We start from the raw sequence: 23,790 nt of genomic DNA on the forward strand, positions 1-23,790 counted from the left end.
GTAAAATTCATAACATGATGAAAATTATAGATTATCTGTTTGAAAGAAGCGTGTAAAAGTATATTCCTGACCTGTTTTATAACAGGGGAAAAGTTCAGAACCTGGAAAAAAAAAATAATACAACTTTATTGACTGCAGTGACTATATAGTTACGTAATTGCAAATATCGATTATTTAATAAAGATCAGATAGTTCATATCCTAGTTAATTAAAAGCTGATTTGGTGAAGTTAAAATTCGAGTGGTTTAATCTTTATCCAACGTCTGAGATATCTTGATTGTGTGACCTTTTGTTTTTCCATGATTGTGGTGAATCCAGATCCCAAAAGGTTATGTTTATGAGAATTGATGATGAGGTAAATGTGTTGGTTTTCTTATGACGTCTTTGAATTTCTCAACAAAAGTTGTGTAACTCATCGATACAAAGGGCGTTGTATAAAAGCAATGAGGATGAAGAAATCCTTGGAAGAAATGCTTCACCTGCAAAACCAGCTCAACTTGAAATTTCAAGATGGTATTGGAAGACATGTAGCAAGTTACGATGGGACTGGCAAGTAGATCAACCGGTGAAGTGAGAGTCGTTCCTGAAAGGAGAAGTATTTCATGCAATTCATTGCGGGAGACTTAATCTTGTATCCGAAGTGGGTTGAGGCTGATTTTGGTTCAACGGTCCATATCAAGAATGTTATAGTTTTCGAGCATATTTGAACACGTCAATGTCATGTAGACATGTACCCTCTACAAAAATGGATTCCTTGTGACAAACCATTCAACCAATATTCAAAAATTACATTTGAGTATTGGGAAACATCATTTTTTGTTTCTCAACCATTTTCTCCAATCCAGTATTGGGAAACTTCCAATTCTACTTATTCTTCAAATAAAATTCATACAACTATACTAGAAAAGTGTGTTATGATCTCAAATAACACAGGAGAAAAATAAAATTCATACATCATACTAGAAAAGTGAAGCAAGACTAAGAGTAGCATCATTACATAAATGTAATTTTACAGAATAAAAATATTAATATCACAGCAAATACGCTTCCCAAATTGATTATTTAAATTATTGATATATAACAAAACTTTGAACTCCTTTATTTCTATGTGATCAGAGAAGCTACTAGTTCTGCTACTTTTCTTCAACAAAGGTGCAAATGGTTCAATTGTAGATGCTTAGACAAACTTTTCCTGTGAAAAGTACAAAGTCGTTAGAGATGGTACAATTGGAGATGCTTGGGTTTGAGTGAATATGATTGAGTTTGAAAGCAATATGAAAACAATATATATCTATTCATAGTGTATACAATGTATGGAATTGTACACAAGTGTTTTGGTTAGAAACAAAATATTACAAAGAGGGTATACAATTTTGTTGTAAGCTCAAGCTTAACTGATTTAACAAAGAAAACTATAAAACAATTTCAGATCATGATATTGGCTTGTAGGCCTAATTAATGTATCACATATTTAACAACTCGATCTATATATATTTGTGATATAGTCATGAATTATTTAAGTGGTTAAACTTCTAACTACAATATATAAAGGAAAGAGTGAAAGAGAGAATAGAAAAGGTTACCTGCAAACCTCTAAGACACACTTGAAATTTAGTTGCATTCAGCACTATAAACACATACATTGTGTCAATTATGTTGTTCAAGAATAAGACATATTTATGTCTCCAATTCCGGCTAAGAAACAATGATCCCCAAAGTCCCCAAAATCCTGTGATAAATCCCAGTGCCAAACTCAAATAAAGGGCCTTTTTATCCTCATGACTACTCTCTTCATGTGTTTCTGGTTTCTGATGTGCAACTTCTTCATCTCCTGGACATATTTTGTCAAGTGGTTTTCCACAAAGATCAGCATTCCCTTCATAACTTGACGCATCGAAACTCTGCAACTGCGTTCCAATTGGAATTCTTCCAGACAGGTTGTTATCCGATAGATTCAACATGGACAAGCGATCAATTTGAGCTAGAGAAGGAGGAATTAAACCATAGAAATGGTTTCCTGACAAGTCAAGAAATTCAAGTGATGTTAACCTTCCAATTTTTGAAGTGATTTCTCCACTCAAATAGTTGTTGGATAAATTCAATGACACCAAAGCTATCAAGTTTCCTATTTCTTTTGGAATGTTTCCTGTCAATTGATTGCTTGAAAAATCAATGCTCCTCAAAATGAGCTTATTATTCATGAATTGTCGTTCTGCACCTTTCCACATCAACATTGCAATCAAATCAAAGTAGCCAACAATGAGAGCTCTAGCTCCATCTCGATAATTTAAATCAGAGTCTATTGTACTAGTTGAGTTGTGAGACATTGCGAAAAAATTCTTCAAGCATTTGAATAATTGTCCCGATAGACTGTTTTCTGAGAGATCCAACAACTGAATGTTTATTAAGTAACAAAGACTATGTGGAAGACTTCCATAGAATTGGTTCTTTCGTAAGCTTAACATTTGCAATTGTTGTCCTAACCAATACGGTATTGGTCCAGATAATCCATTATCTCCAAGATCTAGCATGACCAGGTTAGTGCAATTTCTCAAGGAGATGGGCAACTTCCCTGATAAGCTATTGTTGCGCAATATTAATACCTTAAGTTCAGATAATGATCCCATTGAGGATGGAACTTCACCAAACAAAGTATTGTCACTCAAATCTAGAAATGTCAATTCTTTAAAATGACTCCAACAATCAGGGAGCTGCGTGGATAATTGATTCTTTGATAGATCCAATAGGAGAATGTTATTAATTGTAGTGTTTGTACATAACAACAAACGAATTTCTGAAAATTTGTTTTTAGACAACCCTAAATAGCTTGCACTTTGAAAAAATGGAGGGATTGAACCTTCAAACTGATTTGAATCTAGATTTACTCGACAACCTTCAGAAAATCTTATGGGCAAATTTGGAATTGTGCCAATGATATTATTGTATGATATATTCACCAAAGTTGTAAATGTTGCTTGATTCCAAAACCACATTGGAACTACATCTGAGATTCCAGAATTAGAAATGTCCACCTCTTGAAGATGTTTTTGACTATGCAGCCATTTTGGAAAACTAGGCCCTAAAATACAAGAACTTAAATATATGGTAGACAATTGAAAAGGAGGAAGCCAATTTTCACTGAATTTCAGAGCCAAAGAATTGTAACTCAAGTCTAAATACATTAACATGAACATGTTGTCAAAATGAGAGTCACTAATCACACCTTTCATATTATTGGAATCCAAATACAAAGCCTCTAATTTATAGGGGAATGTAGAATTTTTTAGTATGCTCCCATTTAATAGGTTGTCAGATAGGACCAAGATTTTTAAAGATGAGAACCCTGACATGTTAGGTATCGTACCTGTAATTTGATTTGCATCCAAGTTCAAATTTTGCAACGAGTACTTGACACACCCAACAGACATATTATGAAGTATCACTGAAAGATCTTCACTCAACTTGTTGTTTGACAGGTCTAGTGACTTTAATGAACATAGGTTACCAAATGAATATGGAATTCCACCTTCCAAAGAGTTGAATTGAAATCTCAAAGACTCCAATGTAGATGGAAGAAATCTGACACCATCTAGCACCTTCCCACTTAACAGATTACTTGAGAGGTCAATTGTTATTAGTGATGTGAATATTGAAAGGTCTGGAAATGTGCCAGTAATTTTGTTATCTGTTAAACTTAACTCTTTCAGTGAGTATCTAGCACAACCAGACAATTTGAGAAGAATTGTTGAAATTTCTTCATTCAAATTGTTATAATTAAGGTTCAATGACTGTAAGGTACATATGTCTCTAATGGATTCTAGAATTCCACCATGTAGTTCATTACCAGACAAGTCAAGTCTTTCAAGAGGATTTCTGATGTTATCAAAATTATATGTAATGGTGCCTTTGAAGATGTTATAGCTAAGATCAAGCTCAGTTAAGTTGGAGGTGGAATTAAAAACCCATTCAAATATTTTGGATGATGAGAAGGTATTCCACGAAAGATCAAGGATTGTAAGAGAAGTAGAAAAATTCAATAGTGAAGGGGACAGAGAATGAAGGTAAAGATCAGAAAGATCACATTGAGATAGCTTCAATTCTTGTATTTTTGGAAGCTTAGCAATCATTTGCAGCCATACATGAGAAGAATTGAGATTGGGTATGTCACTCAAGTCAAGATGGGTTAAAAGAGTGAGATTAGAAAGCCACTCACCTCCAACATCATTATTCATGTTATCAACTTCGAGTTGATGATTCCATCCAAGATAAAGCTCCTGTAAATTTGAAAGGCTTCCAAGTTGATGAGGAATGGTTCCACCCAGATTGTTGTCACTAAGATCAAGGTACTGCAAATGAGAGAGATTTCCAAGTTGATGAGGGATTGACCCTTGAGTTCATTCGATGAAAGATCAAGATATTGCAAGTGTGAAAGACGAGCAAGATCATTTGGAATTTTACCCCCGTTAAATGAAGATTGGAGGTCAAGGTATCTCAAGTTGCTTAGAGAACCAAAAAAATCTGGGAAAATACTGTTTGAAAAATAATTCCACCTGAGGTTCAAATACTTTAAATGCTGCAACTCCATCAATGATGGGTTGATCTCGCCTGGAAAACGACCAAACTGATAGCCATTTAGATCAAGCATTTCAACATGTCCAGTTTGATTGCTACAGACGATTCCTTCCCATGCACAGCAACCATGACTCTTACTGTCCCAAGTAGGCAAAAGATAAGTGTCATCCAACACCATGCTTGCCTTCAACTCAAGGAGAGCATGCATCTCGTTCTCTATGCAACCACCAGAAAGAGAAGCAACATGTTTTGCATCAGCAACAGCTCCAGAATTGTTGGAGAAAAGAAGGTTGAACTGCAACAAAACAAATATTAACTTGAGAATACGTGAAACACTACTCATCATTATTTTCATATCGTTTCTCTCTGCCAAAGTAATAAAAACTCAAATTATTATTACTTCTCACATTCAGAAACGAAAAACTAATAGGAGGAAGACATAACTAGCTTGAGTAAGACAAAATGGAAAGACTTGACTATATGAGTAATGTGGAATATATGTGGTGCCAATTTTTCTCATTTAGATAATAATGTGTAAAAAACGCAAACGAACATTTTTTCATTTTTTAAATATTCTGGTACACTTATATTTTTTATTTTTTATTTTTTTTTGGATACATGGTACACTTATATTTATAATAATAGTTTTGCAAACTTGTTTCTGGTTTTGGGGGAAAAACAGTTCAGAACAATTTTGCATTTTAATTTTTTTTGGTTTTAGTTTTAAAAAGAGAAAAAAGTGGACTAGAGACAATTTTTTGTAATTATGGTATAACTGTAATTCTCTCTCTGTAATGAGTGACACATAATTTGACATTTTAAAATTAAATATAAAAGTGAAAGATTCATTTTAGCCTATGAGGAAATATGTGATACTCAAATTAGTCTCTTGGAGAAATAAAAAGAAAATTTTAGTTCAGAGAAAAATAAAGAGACAAAGATTATAATTTTTATGGTTGTCATTAAACAAAGATTATAATTTTTCTCTGGTTTTAGAGTTTTTCACGTTAAATTATTGTGGCGTGAAGTTTTCGGCGACAAATATCTAGCACAACCAGACAGATTATGAAGAATTGTTGAAATGTCTTCATTACCACGCAAGTCAAGTCGCTGAGAGTCTTCCTAATGTTCCAAAAATCATATGAAAATGAGTCTTTTAAAATTTCCACGAAAACAGAGCACTCTGTTCTGCATCTATCCCTAGTCAAAACTTGGAAAAAAAAATTAACATGAACAGGTCGTAGAACAGATAAAATACGATAGCAGAGGTGAAATGTGACAGTTAAATTCGCCTCGAGCAACTTATTTATTATTATAAATAAACGAACATTTCAGTCATGTCATCGCCCGTAGCATGGCACATCGCTAGTTCACGTTCACATATGGGACCAAAACTAAACAATACACAAATCTGAAGTTACATCTAAGTTCAGATTTGTCCTAGACAGTTAAATAGCAGATACTGAAGATTTAGCACCGATGGTGAAGGGAAAGACAATGCAAGTTAACCTATTCTCGCTCTGATCCTTAAATGTCAGCTTCACATTATATGTACCCTGCAGATTAAGAAAAGAACTCAACAAGTTAGTTTATTTAAACAGAAAATCCATATTATACCACAAATTGTTGAAGACCAAAAAGGAATTAGATATTAAGTTGATCAAGTAATTGAGTACTAATAACTAATAAGGAATTAGATAAGAGTTTAGTTCAACAAAATATTTGCTGTAACAGCTTACACATAAAGATAAAACCACGACTTAACACTTAATCACAAATAATGTAACATTTTGGCCAGTATCACTACACTACTTCCTAGTAACTGACATCAATTTCACAATTTAAAGCTAAGAACCTAAAGAGAAATTATTAGTGCAAATGTCCAATAATGACATACTGAATCTATTCATAAATGTGTAATGATACTAACCGGCGGGGTGTATGCAGGCAATAATTCAGTATGAGTGAGCAAAAAGTGGCCTGGAGCGACGGGAAGTGGTGTTTCCTCACTGAGAGCATGGTGAAATATAGCAGGTTCTTCTATCCCAGGAAATGAAATTTCATATATTAAATCACCACTAAGAATTGGCTTACCTGCATCGTAGATATCATTTCCAATAATTACTAATGATAGTGTACAACAGGAAAAAATTACATGGCCACTTTTTGGTTCATGAAAAGAATACAAAGAGGATAAGAAGTAAGACCAGTATGAGCTTTGATTTTGAAGGTGAATGGCTCTCCTCTGACGACAGGATCAGGTAATATTTCTACATTGCTGATCTGCACTGCATACTTTGCACTCTTTTCTGCATATCACAAAACTCAAATCAATAGACAAATAGTTTAACAAACATAATAATAAATAAGGAAATATAATCCAACAAGTTAACTAGATGTTGGTGCCAACACCAAAGCTCACACATCACATTACACAAGTACCAAAGTCCATATGTATAGCTTAAGACTTTACATTGAAAACTCAGCATTTTAGAGCTTTATTATGAAAGTAAAAAATCCACTAAAATATTTCATAGTTAAAACATAAGTTCAAAATAACAACACATCTCAAAAGACTAGCTCAATAGATGGAAAAGCACTCTACAATACTTCACCGGGTGACACCTTACTAAACTTCCCTGTCAGAACCCTACACCTGTTTGATTGAACCCTCCATTAGTATCTTTCTGTGATGTCGGCCTCTCATTGAAAGCCAGATAAACCCGAAAGGAAAGCTTATCCCAACATACCAGTTCATTAGATGAAAACATGCACTAGACCTATAAATCCCACTTATTAGGTGTTTGGTTCAAGTGCGAGTGGTTAGTCTCACATCAACTATGAATTAGTTAAATGTTGAATATATAAAAGAGGTGAGTTATATATCTAATGCCTTAAGAGTTTTGGTGGAGACGTGGTGTTAAGTTCTCCTGGTGATCCATATCATTTAGCAGTTGTTAAGGTCTCTCTGCAATGTGTGACTCATTCTAGAACTACCACACATTATTAACTGTTCGGTATGGCTCATAGGTACTGACAAGTGGGCAGAGACGAACAAGCGGAGAAAGTGAGATCGTTTGGAGGTAATGTTGTAATATGGATCGGAGGATTTAAATATTAGTTGTAACAATGTAAGTCCTAATCCTTTCACTATCAAAATAAAACATAACTACAACTGCTCGGTAGCAGGAGACGTAAGCACAATTGGCCGAACTTTGTTTGTCTATTGTTCGTGATTATAATTTATTTACTCCTTTGAAACCAGTTGTTGTTCTAACACTAACATATATACCCAAAAAAAAATACAAATAATAAATAAAATAATTTAAAATGAAAAATTACAAAGAAACCCCACCTCCACTTTCTAATTAAGCAAGCCAGCAAAAATTTAAATGAATCAACTTCAAAATCACATGTGAGTATGTGACAAAACAACCTTTGACCCCCTGGTCCTATGTTTTAGGTCTACTATTATTGTCTCTAGTCACTACAATAACAGATTCTACCATTTTTATCATAACTTATAAATGCCAAAAACAGCATTTGAATCCATCTTATGATAATTGCAAAGTTACAAATTAACCTCAAATATGAAGCTCACAAACACTGGATATTCTATATAATATAACTAACCAATTTTATGAAGGTTAAAACAAAATCATGATGAAATAAAACAAAGAGTAAAGGTAGTTGAATTACCACAGTATTGAAGAGACTGAGATTCAGCTTGAGAATGTGAAGAAGAAAGTAGCAAAAGAGTTGATGATAAGCACAGAATGAGGTTGAGCTTTGAAGAAGAGTGAACTGCCATTGCTATATGTTAATCTGCTACAGAGTCTCTCTAAAATGATACTTTGCCGTTAGTTAATAGTAGTTAATATAAATACATATAAATCAAGTAAGAGTTAAATAATCAAATAATATAATATTCACGCGTGGAACATATGGTTACTATATAAATATTTTTTTGAAAATGGTGCTGATTGCAGTATGCAATTACACTACTTCATGAGGCAAAATATTACAATTTTGTCTTTTGATTTAATTTTAAGTAATATTTAAGTTCTTTATATTTTGATGTGAATTTTAAACTTTCAAATTATTGTTTTCTTTCTTTGTTCATTTTCGATCATAGATATTTTTTATGTTGTAAAAGAAAATCATATTTGAAATTTGAAAAATTATATACAAACTGGTGAAGGACATAAATGACGTAAAAAAATAAATTGTTTAATTGAAATTAATTTAAGAAACTAAATATGTAATTTTGCATAAAAAAAATCATAGGTCACTTCTCAAATCTCAATCTCTCCTTATTCCATGCTCTAGTTTTTTTGTTCTCTTTTTTCTTAGAAATGAGTATTGGACCTAACTCATCCTCACAAAACCGGCTTGTAAGGTGAGGATTGCCTCTAGTATATAAACACTTAGTCAGACCATCTCTCAATCGATGTGGGACTCTTAACACACCCCCTCACGCCCAGCACTATTGGGCTTGGTGCGTGGATATAAACGGTAGGTGGCCCGATAGCGGAAACCTGATAACAGGTGGCCCAACGGATCGTGGAGCGGCTCTGATACCATCTTAGAAATGAGTATTGGGCCTAACTCATCCTCACAAAACCGGCTTGTAAGGTGAGGATTGCCTCTAGTATATAAACACTTAGTCAGACCATCTCTCAACCGATGTGGGACTCTTAACAAAAATTTTACCTTTATGGGTGATAGGTAAAGCTTGCCCATTTCCGACAAAAACTTTGTCAATGCCAAAATAAGGTTTAAGATTTTGTAAGTTACCTCCGGTGTTTGTCATATGGGTGGTTGCTCCAGAGTCAACATAGAAATCTTGATCATTATCATCATTCAAGTACAATGATGCTAATGCTTCTTGGGCCTTTTCTTCTACATTGCTGTAGTCATACCTATAAAAGCACTTAGTGGCAATGTGATTTGTTCTACCACAAGGCAACCTTTATGCACTAAAGGGGGAAACTTTTGAAGCTCTTTCCACTATTAAGGAAGCATCTCCTGAGATTTGGCACGCACGTTTAGGACATCCAAATTTTAAATTCTTGCAAACTTTAGAAAATAAGCAAGTCATCAATGTTTCAAATTGGTTAACAAAAAATACTTTATGTTCTAGTTGTCAATTTGGAAAACGTTGTAAACTTTCGTTCAATAAATCTAATTCAACTTCACATTTTCCTTTAGAAAAAATTCACAGTGATTTATGGGGACCGGCTCCCACTATTTCCTCTCAAAAGTTTCAATATTATGTAATTTTTGTTGATGATTTTACTCGATACACATGGTTATATCCTTTAAGAAATAAATATGATTTTTATGCATGCTTTCTTAAATTTCAAGCTTTTGTTGAGAAACATTTTGACAGGAAGATCAAAATATTTCAAAGTGATGGTGGTGGTGAATTCACCTCAAATGAGTTTATGAATCATTTGGCTTATAGTGGTATTGCTCAACAGTTGTCGTGTCCTTACACACCAGAACAAAATGGTCTTGCTGAACGAAAACATCGACACATTGTTGAAACGGGGTTAACTTTACTTTTTCATGCAAATATTCCCTTAAAATTTTGGGTTGATGCTTTCTTGACTTCTGTTTATCTTATTAATCGACTACCTCTATCATCTATTGGTAAGGACACTCCATACTTTAAACTTTTTGGCAAACATCCCGATTATTCTGGGCTTAGAATTTTTGGTTGTCAATGTTTTCCATACTTAAAGACACCTGGATTGCACAAGTTTTCTAGAAAAACTGTTTCTTGTGTCTTTTTAGGATATAGCCCACTTCATAAAGGATATCGCTGTCTTGATTCACAAACTCACCGTGTTTACATTTCACGCCATGTAGTTTTTAATGAAAATTATTTTCCTTATTTACATCATACAAATTCCACACACTCACAATCTTATGATTCATCCATTACTACATTTCCTAACTCTGATGAATGGTTTTCAGGAAAAAGAGATGACACCTTAGCACCCAAAGAATCATCAAACATTACCTCTAAACTGTTGGTCTTGGATCTAACTGACCCCTCTTCACCTAATTCAACTCTTAACACACCCCCTCTAAACTGTGCTAATTTTTCAAACCAAGCACGGGGTGCTTGTTTGAGACCATAAAGGGATTTATGAAGAAGGCAAACATGATTAGGATATTGCGAATGTACAAAGCCTGGAGGTTGTTCCATGTAGACACGTTCGTTGAGAGTTCCATTTAAAAAAGCATTCTTCACATCTAATTGTTTGAGAGGCCATTTGAAACGTAAAGCTAAAGAGAGAACAACCCGTATTGTTGGAGCTTTGACAACTGGGCTGAAAGTTTCCCCAAAATCAAGGCCAGGAATTTGTGTATATCCTTTGGCTACGAGTCGAGCTTTAAACCTGTTTATAGTGCCGTCTTCTTTCATTTTTGTACGAAAGATCCATTTCGAACCAAACATATTGAGATTGACTATCATTTTATCCGAGAAAAAGTTACCAATGGCCATCTTCAACTTCAATACTTGCCTACAACTCAACAAATTGCAGATGTTTTTACCAAAGCATTGGGTAAAGCTCCTTTTGCCACTTTTCGATACAAGCTTGGCGTTCATCTACACTCTCTGCCAACCTTGAAGGGGGATGTAAAGAATCATGAAGATTCCATAGTTAATGGCTCAAATAAAGACCAATCAAACAAACCATTGGAAATCAATTTGTGTGAATGCATTGCTTTAATACATGGAGTTAAACCAAATAATACTCATAAAATCACTTAATGATATTTCCTAATATCATCATTACCGTTGGTTCAGTCAAACAAAGATAATAGCCATAATAAAACTACTTAATGGTATTTCCATGTATATATTATTGTTACCGTTGCAGCCTTGCAGGTTAGGCTCCATAGGCCTATATATTTTCATATGTAATATGTACACATGTGAATGAACAAAATAGAACACGTATAGTAGCATTCAACAATTATTGCTACTTTGAATAATATAATCTTTAATTCCAATACCCTTTATTTTCATTATGGTATCAGAAGAACCTAAACTCACCATTTTATCATTTCACCAATGCTCCAACTTAGTCTCAATCAAACTATCCACCACAAATTTCTTGCTATGGAAATCGCAAATCCTACCATTGATTCGAGGCCTTCACCTTGAGCATCACATCACAAGCTCTGAAAAACCGGTTGATGAAATCACTGATTCATCCGGAAAGAAATCAAACAACCCTGACAAAGAGCAATGGGTGTTCAATGATGGATTACTCACATCATGGCTCCTTAGTAATATGAAGGAAGAAACTCTTAGTTTGATCTATGGTGGAGATACAGCTTATTCAATTTGGAGTACAATCAACGATCAACTGCTGCCAAATAGTGAAGATAGTGAGGCTCAACTCAAAAATAATTTGTATGGCTTATCAAAAGGGAACTTGACCCTAGATGAGTACATAAGAAAATTCAAAGATATTTGTGACAAACTTGCAGCCATTGGAAAGCCACTCTCAGATGTGGGACTCTTAACATTCTTATTATTGTTTCTTGACCGTAAATTTAAACTTTATGGTTGAACTTCACTTTTTGCACTCTTCACACATAACATTGTTGTTGACTCACTTTCATCTAATTGACATCCGATCCTTGATATTAGAGAGATTTTACTTTTTAGATTCATTAAGAATCTAATGTATTTACTCATCTAATATGGACCAGATACATTAGATTTTCAATGAATCTAAACAATAAAACTTCTACTCTTCTTATTTGCAACCCACTTGTCTAATTTGTGATCATGCAATCTTAGATCCGATCAATCTATGTACTCTAATGGTCGAAAATGGGTGACAATGTGTCAACTGCGGGTTTCCTCGAATTTGGTTTTTGGGCAACATTTGAGTCAGGGTTGGTTCTTCAGTTTCTGGAGATTTTCCTTTTCTTCCATCTTCATCTGTGTTTTTTTGCTGCTTCTTCTTCCTCGGAGCTTGATGATTTTCCTTTATCAGCAATATATTTTTCCAAGTGAGCAATGAAAGCTTTGTTTGGAGTTCTGGTTTTGACAGGTGCTGATTTGGTGGTTTGAGCAGATTTGGAAGGTTCAATAATTTGGGACAAGGGTATGGTGTGACGAGTAGGAGATGTAGTTTCAATGTCCTCAGAGTCACTATCATTGACTACATAAATGGTGTTGTTAATGACTGGTCTTTTGGTTCCACCACCAAGTCATGCTGACCTTCTTACTTGAGAAGTGTTGGTTGATTTTGACTTGAATTTTATGTAAACAATGGTAGGTTTTGGAATAGGGTTTGAAGGTTGTGGAGTTGATTTAGAAATATCATCCTGGGATAACTTCATAATGGTTTCTGCAATAATTTTCTCGGTGTTACCTATTTCAACTGAAGGTTTTGAAACATTTTGTTGTTGATTTATTTCAGTATCATAGTTAGGAGCGGTGGTGAAAGTTTCAGAGAAGGTTTCAGAGTTCGGAGAAGAAGGTGGAGCAGGTGGTAGTGATGATTCATCACGAGCAGTTGGTAATAAACTTTATTTCGGAGTAAATCTTTATTTCGGGAGCAATTTTTTTTTGTTGGAAATTTTTTTAAATTCGTTTGTAGGAAAGAAAAAAAAAATTGTAGGAAATTTTAAAAAAAAAATGTGAAAAAAATAAGAAAATTTGTTATTTTATTTTGTAGGAAAAAATATTATCTTACGTGGAATTTAATAAATAAATATAAATAATTTTTTCTGCTTGTACAAGTCATGTCAGCAGATTTGCACAGTCACATGTCCCACCTAGTGGGCAAAATGAAGGAATCTATTTTTTGCAGGGGGTAAATAAAAAAAAAATCTGCATAGGAGAATAAACAAAGATTTACTTATTTTGCATAGGATAAATGATCATTTACTTTTTTGTTAAGAAAACAAATATAACCAAACTTTTTAATTTGTCAATGTACAGTAGAAATTATTTTTTCAATTAATTATTTTTTTTAAGGATATGTCCACCATATAAAAAGTAAATACCCAAATTTGGAAATTTAAAAATTCTGAAAATGAATTAAGTTGAATGAATTTTTTTTTATTTGTTTTATTGTATATATTTTTTTTTTAAGGTAATCTAATTAATTAACGAATTCACCCAAAAATGCCATGCAATGCAACTAGAAGTTTTTTGTTGAATTGAGATCGATCTCTTACAAAGAAAGAAGAAGAAACTCTATGTGTATGCGTCTTCATTGTTCAATCTTCAGATTTCATTCCAATTTCCAAACCATGAAGCTAAATCCAACACTCTCACCACACATCTGGTTCGTTCGTTCGTTCTTTCATCCACATTCTCACTCACACATCATCGCTTCAATTTCAACGTTAATCACACGTCTCCGATCTCATCCAATCCATTCGCTTCAATTCAATCCTTTAATTTCCGTTTCTGAATTTCGAGATTCATCTATCGCCGATCGTATAAGGTAATTTCAATCGAAACGTCGATTAATCGCGGTTTCTTTTTGTTTTGTTTTTGCAGAAACTGTGGTGTTGCTGAATGAGTAGTGGAAAATGAAGCGTGCTCCGGTGACGACTGAGGAACTGTTGTTGGAAAAAGCGATTAAGGAAGAATGCCAATGGGAGAATCTTCCTAGACGACTTCATCCAACGGTTCCTACCAAGGAAGAATGGACTGCAAGGTAACATAAATTATTTCCTTTTTTCACTCTAATTAGTGTATCTCTTCTTGTTATGGTTAGTGTAATTAGTAATAAGCTTTTATGTATTATTTATAAGTTTGTAAGCTATTTTATGAAATCATGGCCTAAGATACAATTTTTGCCGGTGAGAACTTATGAATTAATATAAAAGCTTATTTATTTGCATAAGCTATTTGTAGTAAGCTCAAAAATAAGCTAGTCCAAATGGGCCCTATGTACTAGTACTTAGCCAATTTAATTACAACTAAGTAAATAATATAATAATCACCAAGTAGTAATAAACAAAATAATAATAATAATAATAATAATAATAATAATAATAATAATCAGTTAATCACAGAGGCTCTGTTTGGATAAACATCTTGTTTGCAGCTTATAGCACAAGCGCTTATCATGATAAGCGCTTATGTATAAGCTTACATGAGCTATTTCTATAGCACAAGATAAAATTAAATTAATTTCTTTTTGTATATTCTATAAGCTGTTTTCATAAGATATCTTGGTTGACTTATAAAAAGTAAGTTGAAAAAAGCTTATGAAGAATGCCATAAGCTGTTTTTATAAGTTCTCTCAAGCAGTCTCACAAAACTTATACCGGTAGATAAAATCAAATATGTCAATCCAAACATCTTATGACATGTTTATAAGCTGGTGCTGGTTTAGCTTGTAAGTTTCACAATATGACTTATGAAAATAGTTTAAAACTTCTATGAAAATGGTTTAGTGCCTGTTTGTAACCACGCCCAGAAGGAAACGAACACATGATTACACTGAAGCTTGAAAATTTAGCTTCACAAAACTTACGGTCACAACACATTGAGACGTGAGAAACATGAAGCAAACTCAAATCCACACACAGGCATAACATATCTTTGATTATAGAAACAGTTATACGTAAGCTCTTAATTAAATTATATATCCACACACGTACTCTTACGAGTTATGACTATTGAAAGAGTAAAATTTGATATTTAGCTCTTTAGTTTTTACCGATTAAAACAACATCATTAAAGTCAATGATAAATCGAGAACCGCTGAGGCCTAAGTAATGGATTGTAGAGCCCCCATAACTTGAGTTTGAGAAAGCATTACAATTTCTGTTTGGCATCTCTGCAGTGTTCCACTCGTGTGTTCTTTTTTTTCTTTTAAGTAGGTTTCCATAAGGTGATACACTTCATTCATTTCAGAGAACATGTGTCAATTTCTTGAATGATGTATCTTTTTCTTTTGTTGGTAAATTCATAATTTTAATACTGCCTTCTCTATTACTGGTCATGGGTATTTTATGCAGGATAATTGAGTACTGCGTAAAGAAGAGACTTCAATGGAATAGTTGTTTTGCTAGTAAATTTTGTAAAGAAAGCGAGTATTATGACAATATGATGCGCTACTTGCGGAAGAATCTAGCTGTATGTGCTTTACAGAATGTCTGGTACTCTGTTTGCTCCTGAAATTTGAACTTATATATCAAATATAGTGTTACAAATCTTTATATGCCTTTGTTCTTATGTGATCAGAAAGCTAAGATATAATTTTGTGGAGAGGATTGAAGTTTATATTATGCTTCGAAAATAAAAATCGTATGGGTTGTAATTATAAGATATCTTAGTTTCTTTAGCTCTAAGATCACATTTTGGTAACTAGTTAGCTCAAATTACCTTATGATTTTATTTAAAGAAAAGAGATAGAAAATTGTTCATTTTAGTACTTAACAACTCCAGATATAACCAGTACTTTTTGGATTTTTGCCAGTTCTCTCATCTTTGGCTTTTGCTGTAGGACATCTGCATTTAATGTCCTTGTTGTCACTTGCAGCTATTTCCTTATCATCTGGCGGATTATGTTTGTCGTGTAATGAGAGTATCACCTTTCAGATATTACTGTGATATGATTTTTGAAGTAATGAAAAATGGTAACTAAACTATGTTACTCGCTTGTTGGAATTCCAATTGAATTAACTCCATGCATGAAGGTTGTGCCTAACTTCTATTGCATATAGCATGATATTGCGGGGGGTGTCACAAGTAGGATTTAAGAGGAAAGAATGATATTATATGCATGATTTATTGGACTTTATGTATTTCATCATTGGTTAACTTAATATTATACTAAAGTTGCCTTCCTTTTCACTTGTTTCTTAATCTGTTATAAGTAAATAAACATGTCTAATAGTAAATGTTTGTTTGTGTAGAAACTGGCGTTTAAATTTGCCTGCTTGTTTTGATTATTTGCAGAACAACCTTATGACAGCATCCCAAATTTTAGTGCTGCAGATGCTTTAAGACTTACAGGAATTGGGAGAAATGAATTTATTGATATAATGAATAAGTGTAGATCTAAGGTACTGCATAGAATTTTCCTGTAGGATACACATAAAAGTATATTTAATACTTGAATTGCATCTAATGCCATTGTATGCATATTTATCTGTAGCATTTCTTGATTCCATGTTACCTTCTGGTCTTCTTTTGGTTTTCACAACCAGTATCCAGCCCACTGGACTGCCTAATCTGGTTCGGGGGTCAGTTTTGGCATCAAGTGGTTCCAGCCCCCTCCCGATCGCAGTTGCGGGGGATCGAATCGCGGTCCTCCCTACCAAGTCCAGCGCCAATCACCACTAGACCAACTAACGATCGGTACCTTCTAGGCTTCTATTCAATAGGTAAAAAGGAAAATTCAATGAACCTTTGTATAAGCCCTTGAAATCGATGCCATAACAAAAATGGCTTAACGGTTACCTTCTTCATCAAATACTCTTCTCTAGTGGATTTTATACTATGTAGAAAGAAAATATATTGTTTAGGGTTAGGATCCTTGCAAGACAGACATATGCGCATTATATATCCTCTATGACATTACTTAGGGAGAATATAGGTGATTTCTTCTTATTCTTCTTCTCCAACCATTTGTTGAATATGAAACCTGATAAGGAAGTAGTATAAAAAAAGTAGAATTTGGTGAAACAAGGACAAACCTTTGAAGTGTAATATAAGATGACTTATTTTCATGTTTTAAGTTATATTCTTTGACCAGACTCAGAAAAAGCATGATGAACCATCCTATCAATTTGTATATTTATTGTCTCTGAATGAATATGTTCATCACTTATATGAGTTTATGAGTTCAGAAACTTTGCTTCCCCTGGTTCTGGAAAATGATTTGAATTTGCATAAAATATTAAACTAATCTTGAATGTACCTTATGCTCAAAGCAAACTTGCAACTTATTATTATTATTCTCAACTCACATGTCATTGCTCTTTTGGGAATATCCAGAAAATAATGTGGAAACTGAACAAGTCTATAGCAAAAGAACTTTTGCCTACTCAACCCGTGGATTTTCCAATTGAACCCTGGTGGGGAGTTTGTTTTGTGAACTTTAACTTGGAAGAATTTAAGGTGGGGTATGTCTTTCACCCTTATAAAATAGAGAAGGATTTACTAATTTGATGGTTCATTGGCAGTGAGAAATAACATTTGGAGAAATGCTAGCAATTATCTACTCTTACTTTGTTGCCTATTTATTTTCATCTTTAATAGAAACTATCGAATGAAGAAACGGCAACAGTAGACAAAATCTGTAAGGAGGAAGCAAATTCATTTGCCATGTTTGATCCTGATATCGTAAGGGGTCTTTGCAGACGAGGACTGATCTATTTTGAAGTTCCTCTATATCCTGATGACCGGTTTAAAGGTGTAATCTGAATATGGTTTGTTCTATATATGTTAATTGAATAGGTTTAACTTTGATAACTTCTTTTTCACAAGTATAACAATTCCTGATTTTTGCCCGAGGCTTCATAATTTATATAAGTAGGGTATAATCAGCTGTGTTTTGATCTATATGGAGGCAACTGGCCAACTGGATTGACCGTATTGGTTCCACAAAGTTGAAACAATACAATTCTGTTTATGGCAGAACAATTGAACTAAACAAAACATATCTAAATTAGTTTCATTTACAAGAATTCATCGACCCATTATTGAAATATATCCAAAAATATTCAATAGACATGGAAGTTGTGGTACTGCCACTTATGATTTTGTTTGATTAATATCCAAAACAATCTAATAGGTAATTGAATGCGTAGGGAGTATATTTTATTCAATTAGGATTCAGTTAATGGGTTCAGGTACCTGCTGAGTATAAAGATAGAATGAAGTTATTGCCCACACAGCTAGATCTCTGATTCAGCCACTCCTGTCTCTCCAGTGAAATCTCAGCTGTTAAATTAATCTAATGGCTAAGTGATCAACACTCTCAGCTGTAGATTAATCCAACGACTGAGATTTGGTTGGAGGGGATCGACAGGATCTATATAGTGTTGCCCAATAGATATCAGTCCATATACAGATCTTTATTCTTAAAAGTAAGCACAAATTGGCCCTCTTCTACTAAGAACCTTCTCATGGTTATTTCTGTGAAAGAACCTTCTTAGTTGTTATTTTCCAAGAAATAAGAGTGGGCCAGCCAGTCACCACTGGCCCATACTAAAATTAAAAATAATAACTATTAAATCTATTTTTTATTGTGCACTTTCACTTGCAGTTCTTGTGAAAAGCAATTTAAATTTGTCAAGGGACTCAAACATGATGTTACTACCCATGGTTTTATTCGTTTACAAAATCATAAGTGGATACATAAAGATTAAAAATGTGAAAAGGAAAATATAGATATAACTGTAAAACACCATTTTCAAAAGCTTTGTCTCTTTAAGTGATTTCAATAATATTTGTATTTATGGTGGCTCAGTTTCCAGGCTTGAAGGTTTTGTTTCCAACAGGGAGCAGTCTTATGAAGATCCTATTGAAGAGTAATGCAGTTCTTTCAGTCTGTATTTACATGATTTTTGTTCAAAGTATATGTTTCCATATACTTGATAATTACGGACCTTTTGCTTTCAGGTTGTTGTATGCAGTTTTTGTAGTCTCAAATGAAAATGCGACTGTTAGAGAGTTGGCAACAACCCTACAGGCTGAATTGTCACAATTACAGGCTGCTGCTTCTTTCGTGTGTCGTTTGGGATGGGCAACAAAAGTTATTGATCCAGAAACAATCCTTGGAAATTCAAGTATACCACCAATGTCTCCTAGAAGTACAGTCAGTGATGAAGATGCTTCTGTTACTAGCCAGGGTTCTGAGAATATGTTTATTGATAATGACTCCACTCAGCAAGGGGATGTTTCAGCTTCAGGAAACTGTGGTCCTCGTTCTGCCTTTACCCGCGTTGCTTTCATAGTTGATGCTAATATTACATCCTATCTTATGATGGGATCAGTTTCACCAGGTTTATATCTTTTGCTCCTCCTTTGTTGAAGCTTAAATTCATTTGTATAGCTCCCAAAATTATGTTTTTTTAAATATTATTGTTAAGTCAGCTTGTGCTGACGAAAGAAACTTGTGACTAGTCCATATTAAGGTTTCTCATGACCTTTTATTGATGATGTATACGAGTAAGCTATCGTTGGCAGTCACGTGCCATGCAGATGTTTTTAGCTCTCAAATTTAATTCTTCTAGTTCCAATAATTTTTAGTGCAAGATAATGTTTTCAGGCTTCTAAGTGCCAACATTTTCCGGTTGATGTTTTGCTACACTTCAAAGTGTGTGCAACAATAATTTTTCTTCTAGAAGTGGTCACCTCCTTGTTTGCTTTGGGGTATAAAAAACAATTTGATAGCAATCTGGCTATATGTAGAATTGATTGGCAGAATTTAATAAGTAATCCACAAAATATCAACAATTTTACATGTTTCTTGAAAAATTGAATGAAACTCATGCTGTTGTTCACTTTTTTCGGTGATGTTGCTCATCAATAGCATAGAAAATCAGTCATGTGATTCCATTTCAGGACAGGAATGAGAGATATGGTGTGACTCTCAGCTAGAGCATGTATTGTATAATATATAATGCAAGTATCTGACAAGAAAAATCAAGGTAGAAACTCAACTTTAATAAGTATGTCTTGGACTAATAAATCTAATAACTACGTGTTGGACTAATAAATCTATATAGGTTTTCATTTCCCCCCACTTCTCTTTTTTTGTACTTCATAGTTGCTAAAGTAAAATGCCGGTCTACTATGTCTGTTAGTTGAAGTGGTAAAGAGCTTGGTTTCTAATGAACAATGTGTCACTGAAGTCTTCTTGTGACTGGGAAAAATAGGTAGTAGCAGATCTATTTGCCCTTAAGTGAGTCTACCCTGCTTGACTTGGAATAGTCAGGGTTCAGTATTGTGCCTCTGATTGAGATTGGTTTGTATGTTTGATCAAGATCGTACTAATTATTGAATTTTGTCAGGCCTGAAAACTCATGCCGTTACACTCTATGAAGCGGGGAAATTGGGTCATGCCAGCATTGCTGATCTTTGCAGGGATCTTAGCACCCTGGAGAGTACAACATTTGAGGGAGAACTACAGGAATTTGCAAATCATGCGTATAGTCTACGTTGTGTGTTAGAATGTCTTCATTCAGGTGGAATACCTGCTGAAAAAAAAGAAGAGGTAGATATAGATAAAATGGGTACCACTACCTCAAGCAATGATAAGTCAAGTTCTGTGATAGCTGAACCTGAAACCTCTTTGTCTGACAGATCCAGAAACTCTAGTGATAGCGAAGCTGTCATAAATGCTGGTGGTTTAGAAAATGTTGAATCAGAGAAGAATGTAGTAGAGGAGGCTCCTGTTTACTCAGAACTTATTCCGAGTAGTACGGGTGATGAAGTCCCTTCTATTACTTCGGAAGATGACAGTAATCACAATCACATTCAGCAAGTCGATGAGTCAGACACAAATTTCCATACCAATGATAAACTAGTAGAAGTTGAAGGGTCAGATGTTGGAACAGAAATGGAAAAGAAAAAGAAATATCGTGTAGACATTCTCCGATCTGAAAGCTTGGCTTCTCTTGCACCGGCAACTCTTAACCGTTTGTTTCTTCGTGACTATGATATACTTGTGTCCATAGTGCCACATTCCCATTCCTCAATTCTTCCCAGACCCACAGGTCCGGTTCATTTTGGACCTCCCACATATTCTTCTATGAGTCCTTGGATGAAATTGGTATTATATTCAACTGCAGCTAGTGGGCCTCTGTCTGTTGTTCTGATGAAGGGACAGTGTATGCGCTTGCTTCCTGCTCCATTGGCTGGTTGTGAGAAAGCCATGATATGGTCTTGGGACAGTACCACAATAGGAGGGTTAGGAAGGAAATTTGAAGGAAGTTTAGTAAATGGAAGTATACTCTTGCATTGTTTAAATTCACTTCTTAAACATTCTGCGGTGTTGGTGCTGCCTCTCAATAAGGATGATCTTAATAAATCTGAAAAAGCGGCTACTTTGGATATCCCATTGCCCTTAAAGAACGCAGATGGGACTATTGCCTCTGTAGGAGAAGAGTTAGGACTTTGTAATGAGGAAAATGCAAATCTGGATTCTCTGTTGACTAATTTGGCTGACAAGATGGATCTGCAGACAGTTGGTTATATTCGGCTATTGAGATTGTATGTTGGAAAAGAATCGGGTCAGTTATCTTCTGAAGTGAAATACGAATGGGTTCCGTTGAGTTTGGAATTTGGGATCCCACTATTTAGTCCAACCTTGTGCAGTAATATATGTAGAAGGATAGTTTCATCAGAGATGCTCCAATCTGGCTCATTTGTTGAACACCATGATGCAATGCAAAGTTTAAGGAAGAAGTTGTATGACATTTGTGCCGAGTACCAATCAACAGGTTTCACTGCAAAGCTCCTTTACCAGAAAAAGCAAGCGAAGGAGTCTTTTGGAAAGATTAAGAACCATTCTAGTGGAAGGTGGAGTCCACTTATAGATCCTTCTTGTCCCATTTCAGGGGCATCAAGTGTCTATCAGAGGTTAAAACTTGCTAATCGGCAGTGTGGCCAAACTGAAGTGTTGAGCTTTGATGGCAGTGTTCTTAGGTTTGTTGCCAGGCTTCTATTAATTGATTCAATAGATAAAATTTTATTACCATCATATTAGCAAACATGAAACAGGAGAGTTTTTAATAAGACTCATAATTTTGATCTCCTAATTATCCCAAGTCTCAGGTAGTGTATTATATTGAATGGTGCATGCAGATCATACGCATTATCTGCAGGTGATGTAGCTGCCACAGCGGCTGTTAAAGAAGCAACTCAAGCGGATACAATGAAAACTGAGGCAGAAGAAAATGATAGTAAAGAAGCAATCCTTCCTGGTGTTAATCTTATCTTTGATGGTTCAAAGTTACTTCCATTTGATATAGGTGCCTGCCTCCAGGCTAGCCAACCTATTTCCCTAATAACGGAGGCAGCAGCTATCTCGGCATCTGTAGCTATGAAATAGATCTGCAGTCATTATAGATTACTTCACTTCAAAACACCGATACAAGTGAATGACAATGCTTGCCTGCCAATGTTAATGAAATTATCTGGTTCGTATGCATCTTCAAGGCAGATGGTTGTGCATATATTTGAGCTCAAAGTGGATATAAGGTTCAATTCTTTTCGCCGGTGTCCTTGTGCTTTACAAATTTGGTGACACCTATATGGATTTTGTACGCATTAGTATTTAATGAGTCTTCTATATTTTCAGGTTTTGCCGGATTAGGAATCCACATCAGCCGGAGCTGTGAAAACAAGAAATTCGTAATGGTCTTTGAACGATGTATATGTGATTTTATTTGTTCCTGTCACATACTTGAGGATAGTTTGCCATTGGAATCTCCTTATTGGCCATGTATAATCATATAGTGCCCTAGGTTAATTCATCAACTACAATGCTTTGGTAACAAGAATCAGTTTTGTTTTCTTGACAAATTTCATTTGTTCATACAAACATTAGTCAAATGTGGTGAATGTCAACTGCATTCAAGGACTAAAATTCGAGAACGTTATTTGTTTGGTTGAGAATGCATTTTAACTATTTAGTATCGACTTACCTCATAGGAATAGTCAATTAGAGCATGTCCAAAAGTTAAAAAAAATAAAATTGTTCTTGAACAATCATATGATTTTAGATCTATTTTTTGTTTAAATATGATTTAGTCTATACAATATGATTTTAGATATATTTTTTGTTTAAACATGAGGATAGTTTCAGTAAATTTTTCTATTTGGATCCAATATAAATTTTTCTATCTGGATACAAATTCAAATAATTGATGTTAATGCGACCCAATATAATCAAGTCGCATGACCTAAGAAGTTGACATTAAATCCCTGCAAGTGGATAGTGAGATTGCTCTCCTCGACTTAGTCGGTATTAAGGTCGGATATCGGTTTTTTCCAAAAAAAAAAAAGGTTGACATCAAATCTGCATGGATTGGCTTGATAGTGTAGGCTTGGTACCTTAGAGCAACTCAAATGGTGATCTCCACCCTAAGATTATTTTGTATGTCCCAAAAATCAAATCATCTTAAAACAACTCACTTATTTTTTATTCCAATATTGCAATCTTAAAAACTCATATGAATGTCCCCGTGAGCTTAGCTCGG

The 23,790-nt window shown here is 34.4% G+C and overlaps 2 protein-coding genes and 1 pseudogene across 8 annotated transcripts; 1 reads left to right on the forward strand and 2 right to left on the reverse strand.

Moving 5' to 3' along the window:
* Positions 1–932: 932 nt before the first annotated feature.
* Positions 933–5,004, reverse strand: LOC123920074 (annotated as a pseudogene).
* Positions 5,005–5,848: 844 nt separating this feature from the next.
* On the reverse strand, positions 5,849–8,423 carry LOC123923234 (putative phosphatidylglycerol/phosphatidylinositol transfer protein DDB_G0282179). The gene is made up of 4 exons (XM_045975918.1): positions 8,272–8,423; positions 6,780–6,881; positions 6,503–6,666; positions 5,849–6,128 (listed from the first exon to the last, which is right to left on the reverse strand). Exons 1-4 carry the CDS (start codon positions 8,381–8,383, stop codon positions 6,021–6,023), a joined length of 486 nt encoding a protein of 161 aa, XP_045831874.1. The 5' UTR covers positions 8,384–8,423; the 3' UTR covers positions 5,849–6,020.
* A 5,324-nt stretch (positions 8,424–13,747) lies between these two features.
* LOC123924179 (protein FAM91A1-like) lies at positions 13,748–23,299 on the forward strand. 7 transcript variants are annotated; one of them, XM_045976971.1, is made up of 12 exons: positions 13,761–13,901; positions 14,120–14,279; positions 15,592–15,727; positions 16,116–16,212; positions 16,535–16,641; positions 17,576–17,698; positions 17,840–17,993; positions 19,053–19,113; positions 19,205–19,587; positions 20,599–22,234; positions 22,394–22,789; positions 22,890–23,226. In XM_045976971.1, exons 2-11 carry the CDS (start codon positions 14,152–14,154, stop codon positions 22,638–22,640), a joined length of 3,072 nt encoding a protein of 1,023 aa, XP_045832927.1. In that variant the 5' UTR covers positions 13,761–13,901; positions 14,120–14,151; the 3' UTR covers positions 22,641–22,789; positions 22,890–23,226. The 7 variants fall into 7 exon arrangements, with proteins under 7 accessions (XP_045832930.1, XP_045832927.1, XP_045832928.1 ...); XM_045976972.1 differs by having other exon boundaries at positions 13,767–14,279; positions 15,592–15,709; positions 22,890–23,299; XM_045976970.1 differs by having other exon boundaries at positions 13,767–14,279; positions 22,890–23,285.
* The last annotated feature ends 491 nt before the right edge of the window (positions 23,300–23,790 follow it).

Source organism: Trifolium pratense, linkage group LG4, assembly GCF_020283565.1.
Source record: "Trifolium pratense cultivar HEN17-A07 linkage group LG4, ARS_RC_1.1, whole genome shotgun sequence".
Classification (NCBI taxonomy): domain Eukaryota; kingdom Viridiplantae; phylum Streptophyta; class Magnoliopsida; order Fabales; family Fabaceae; genus Trifolium; species Trifolium pratense.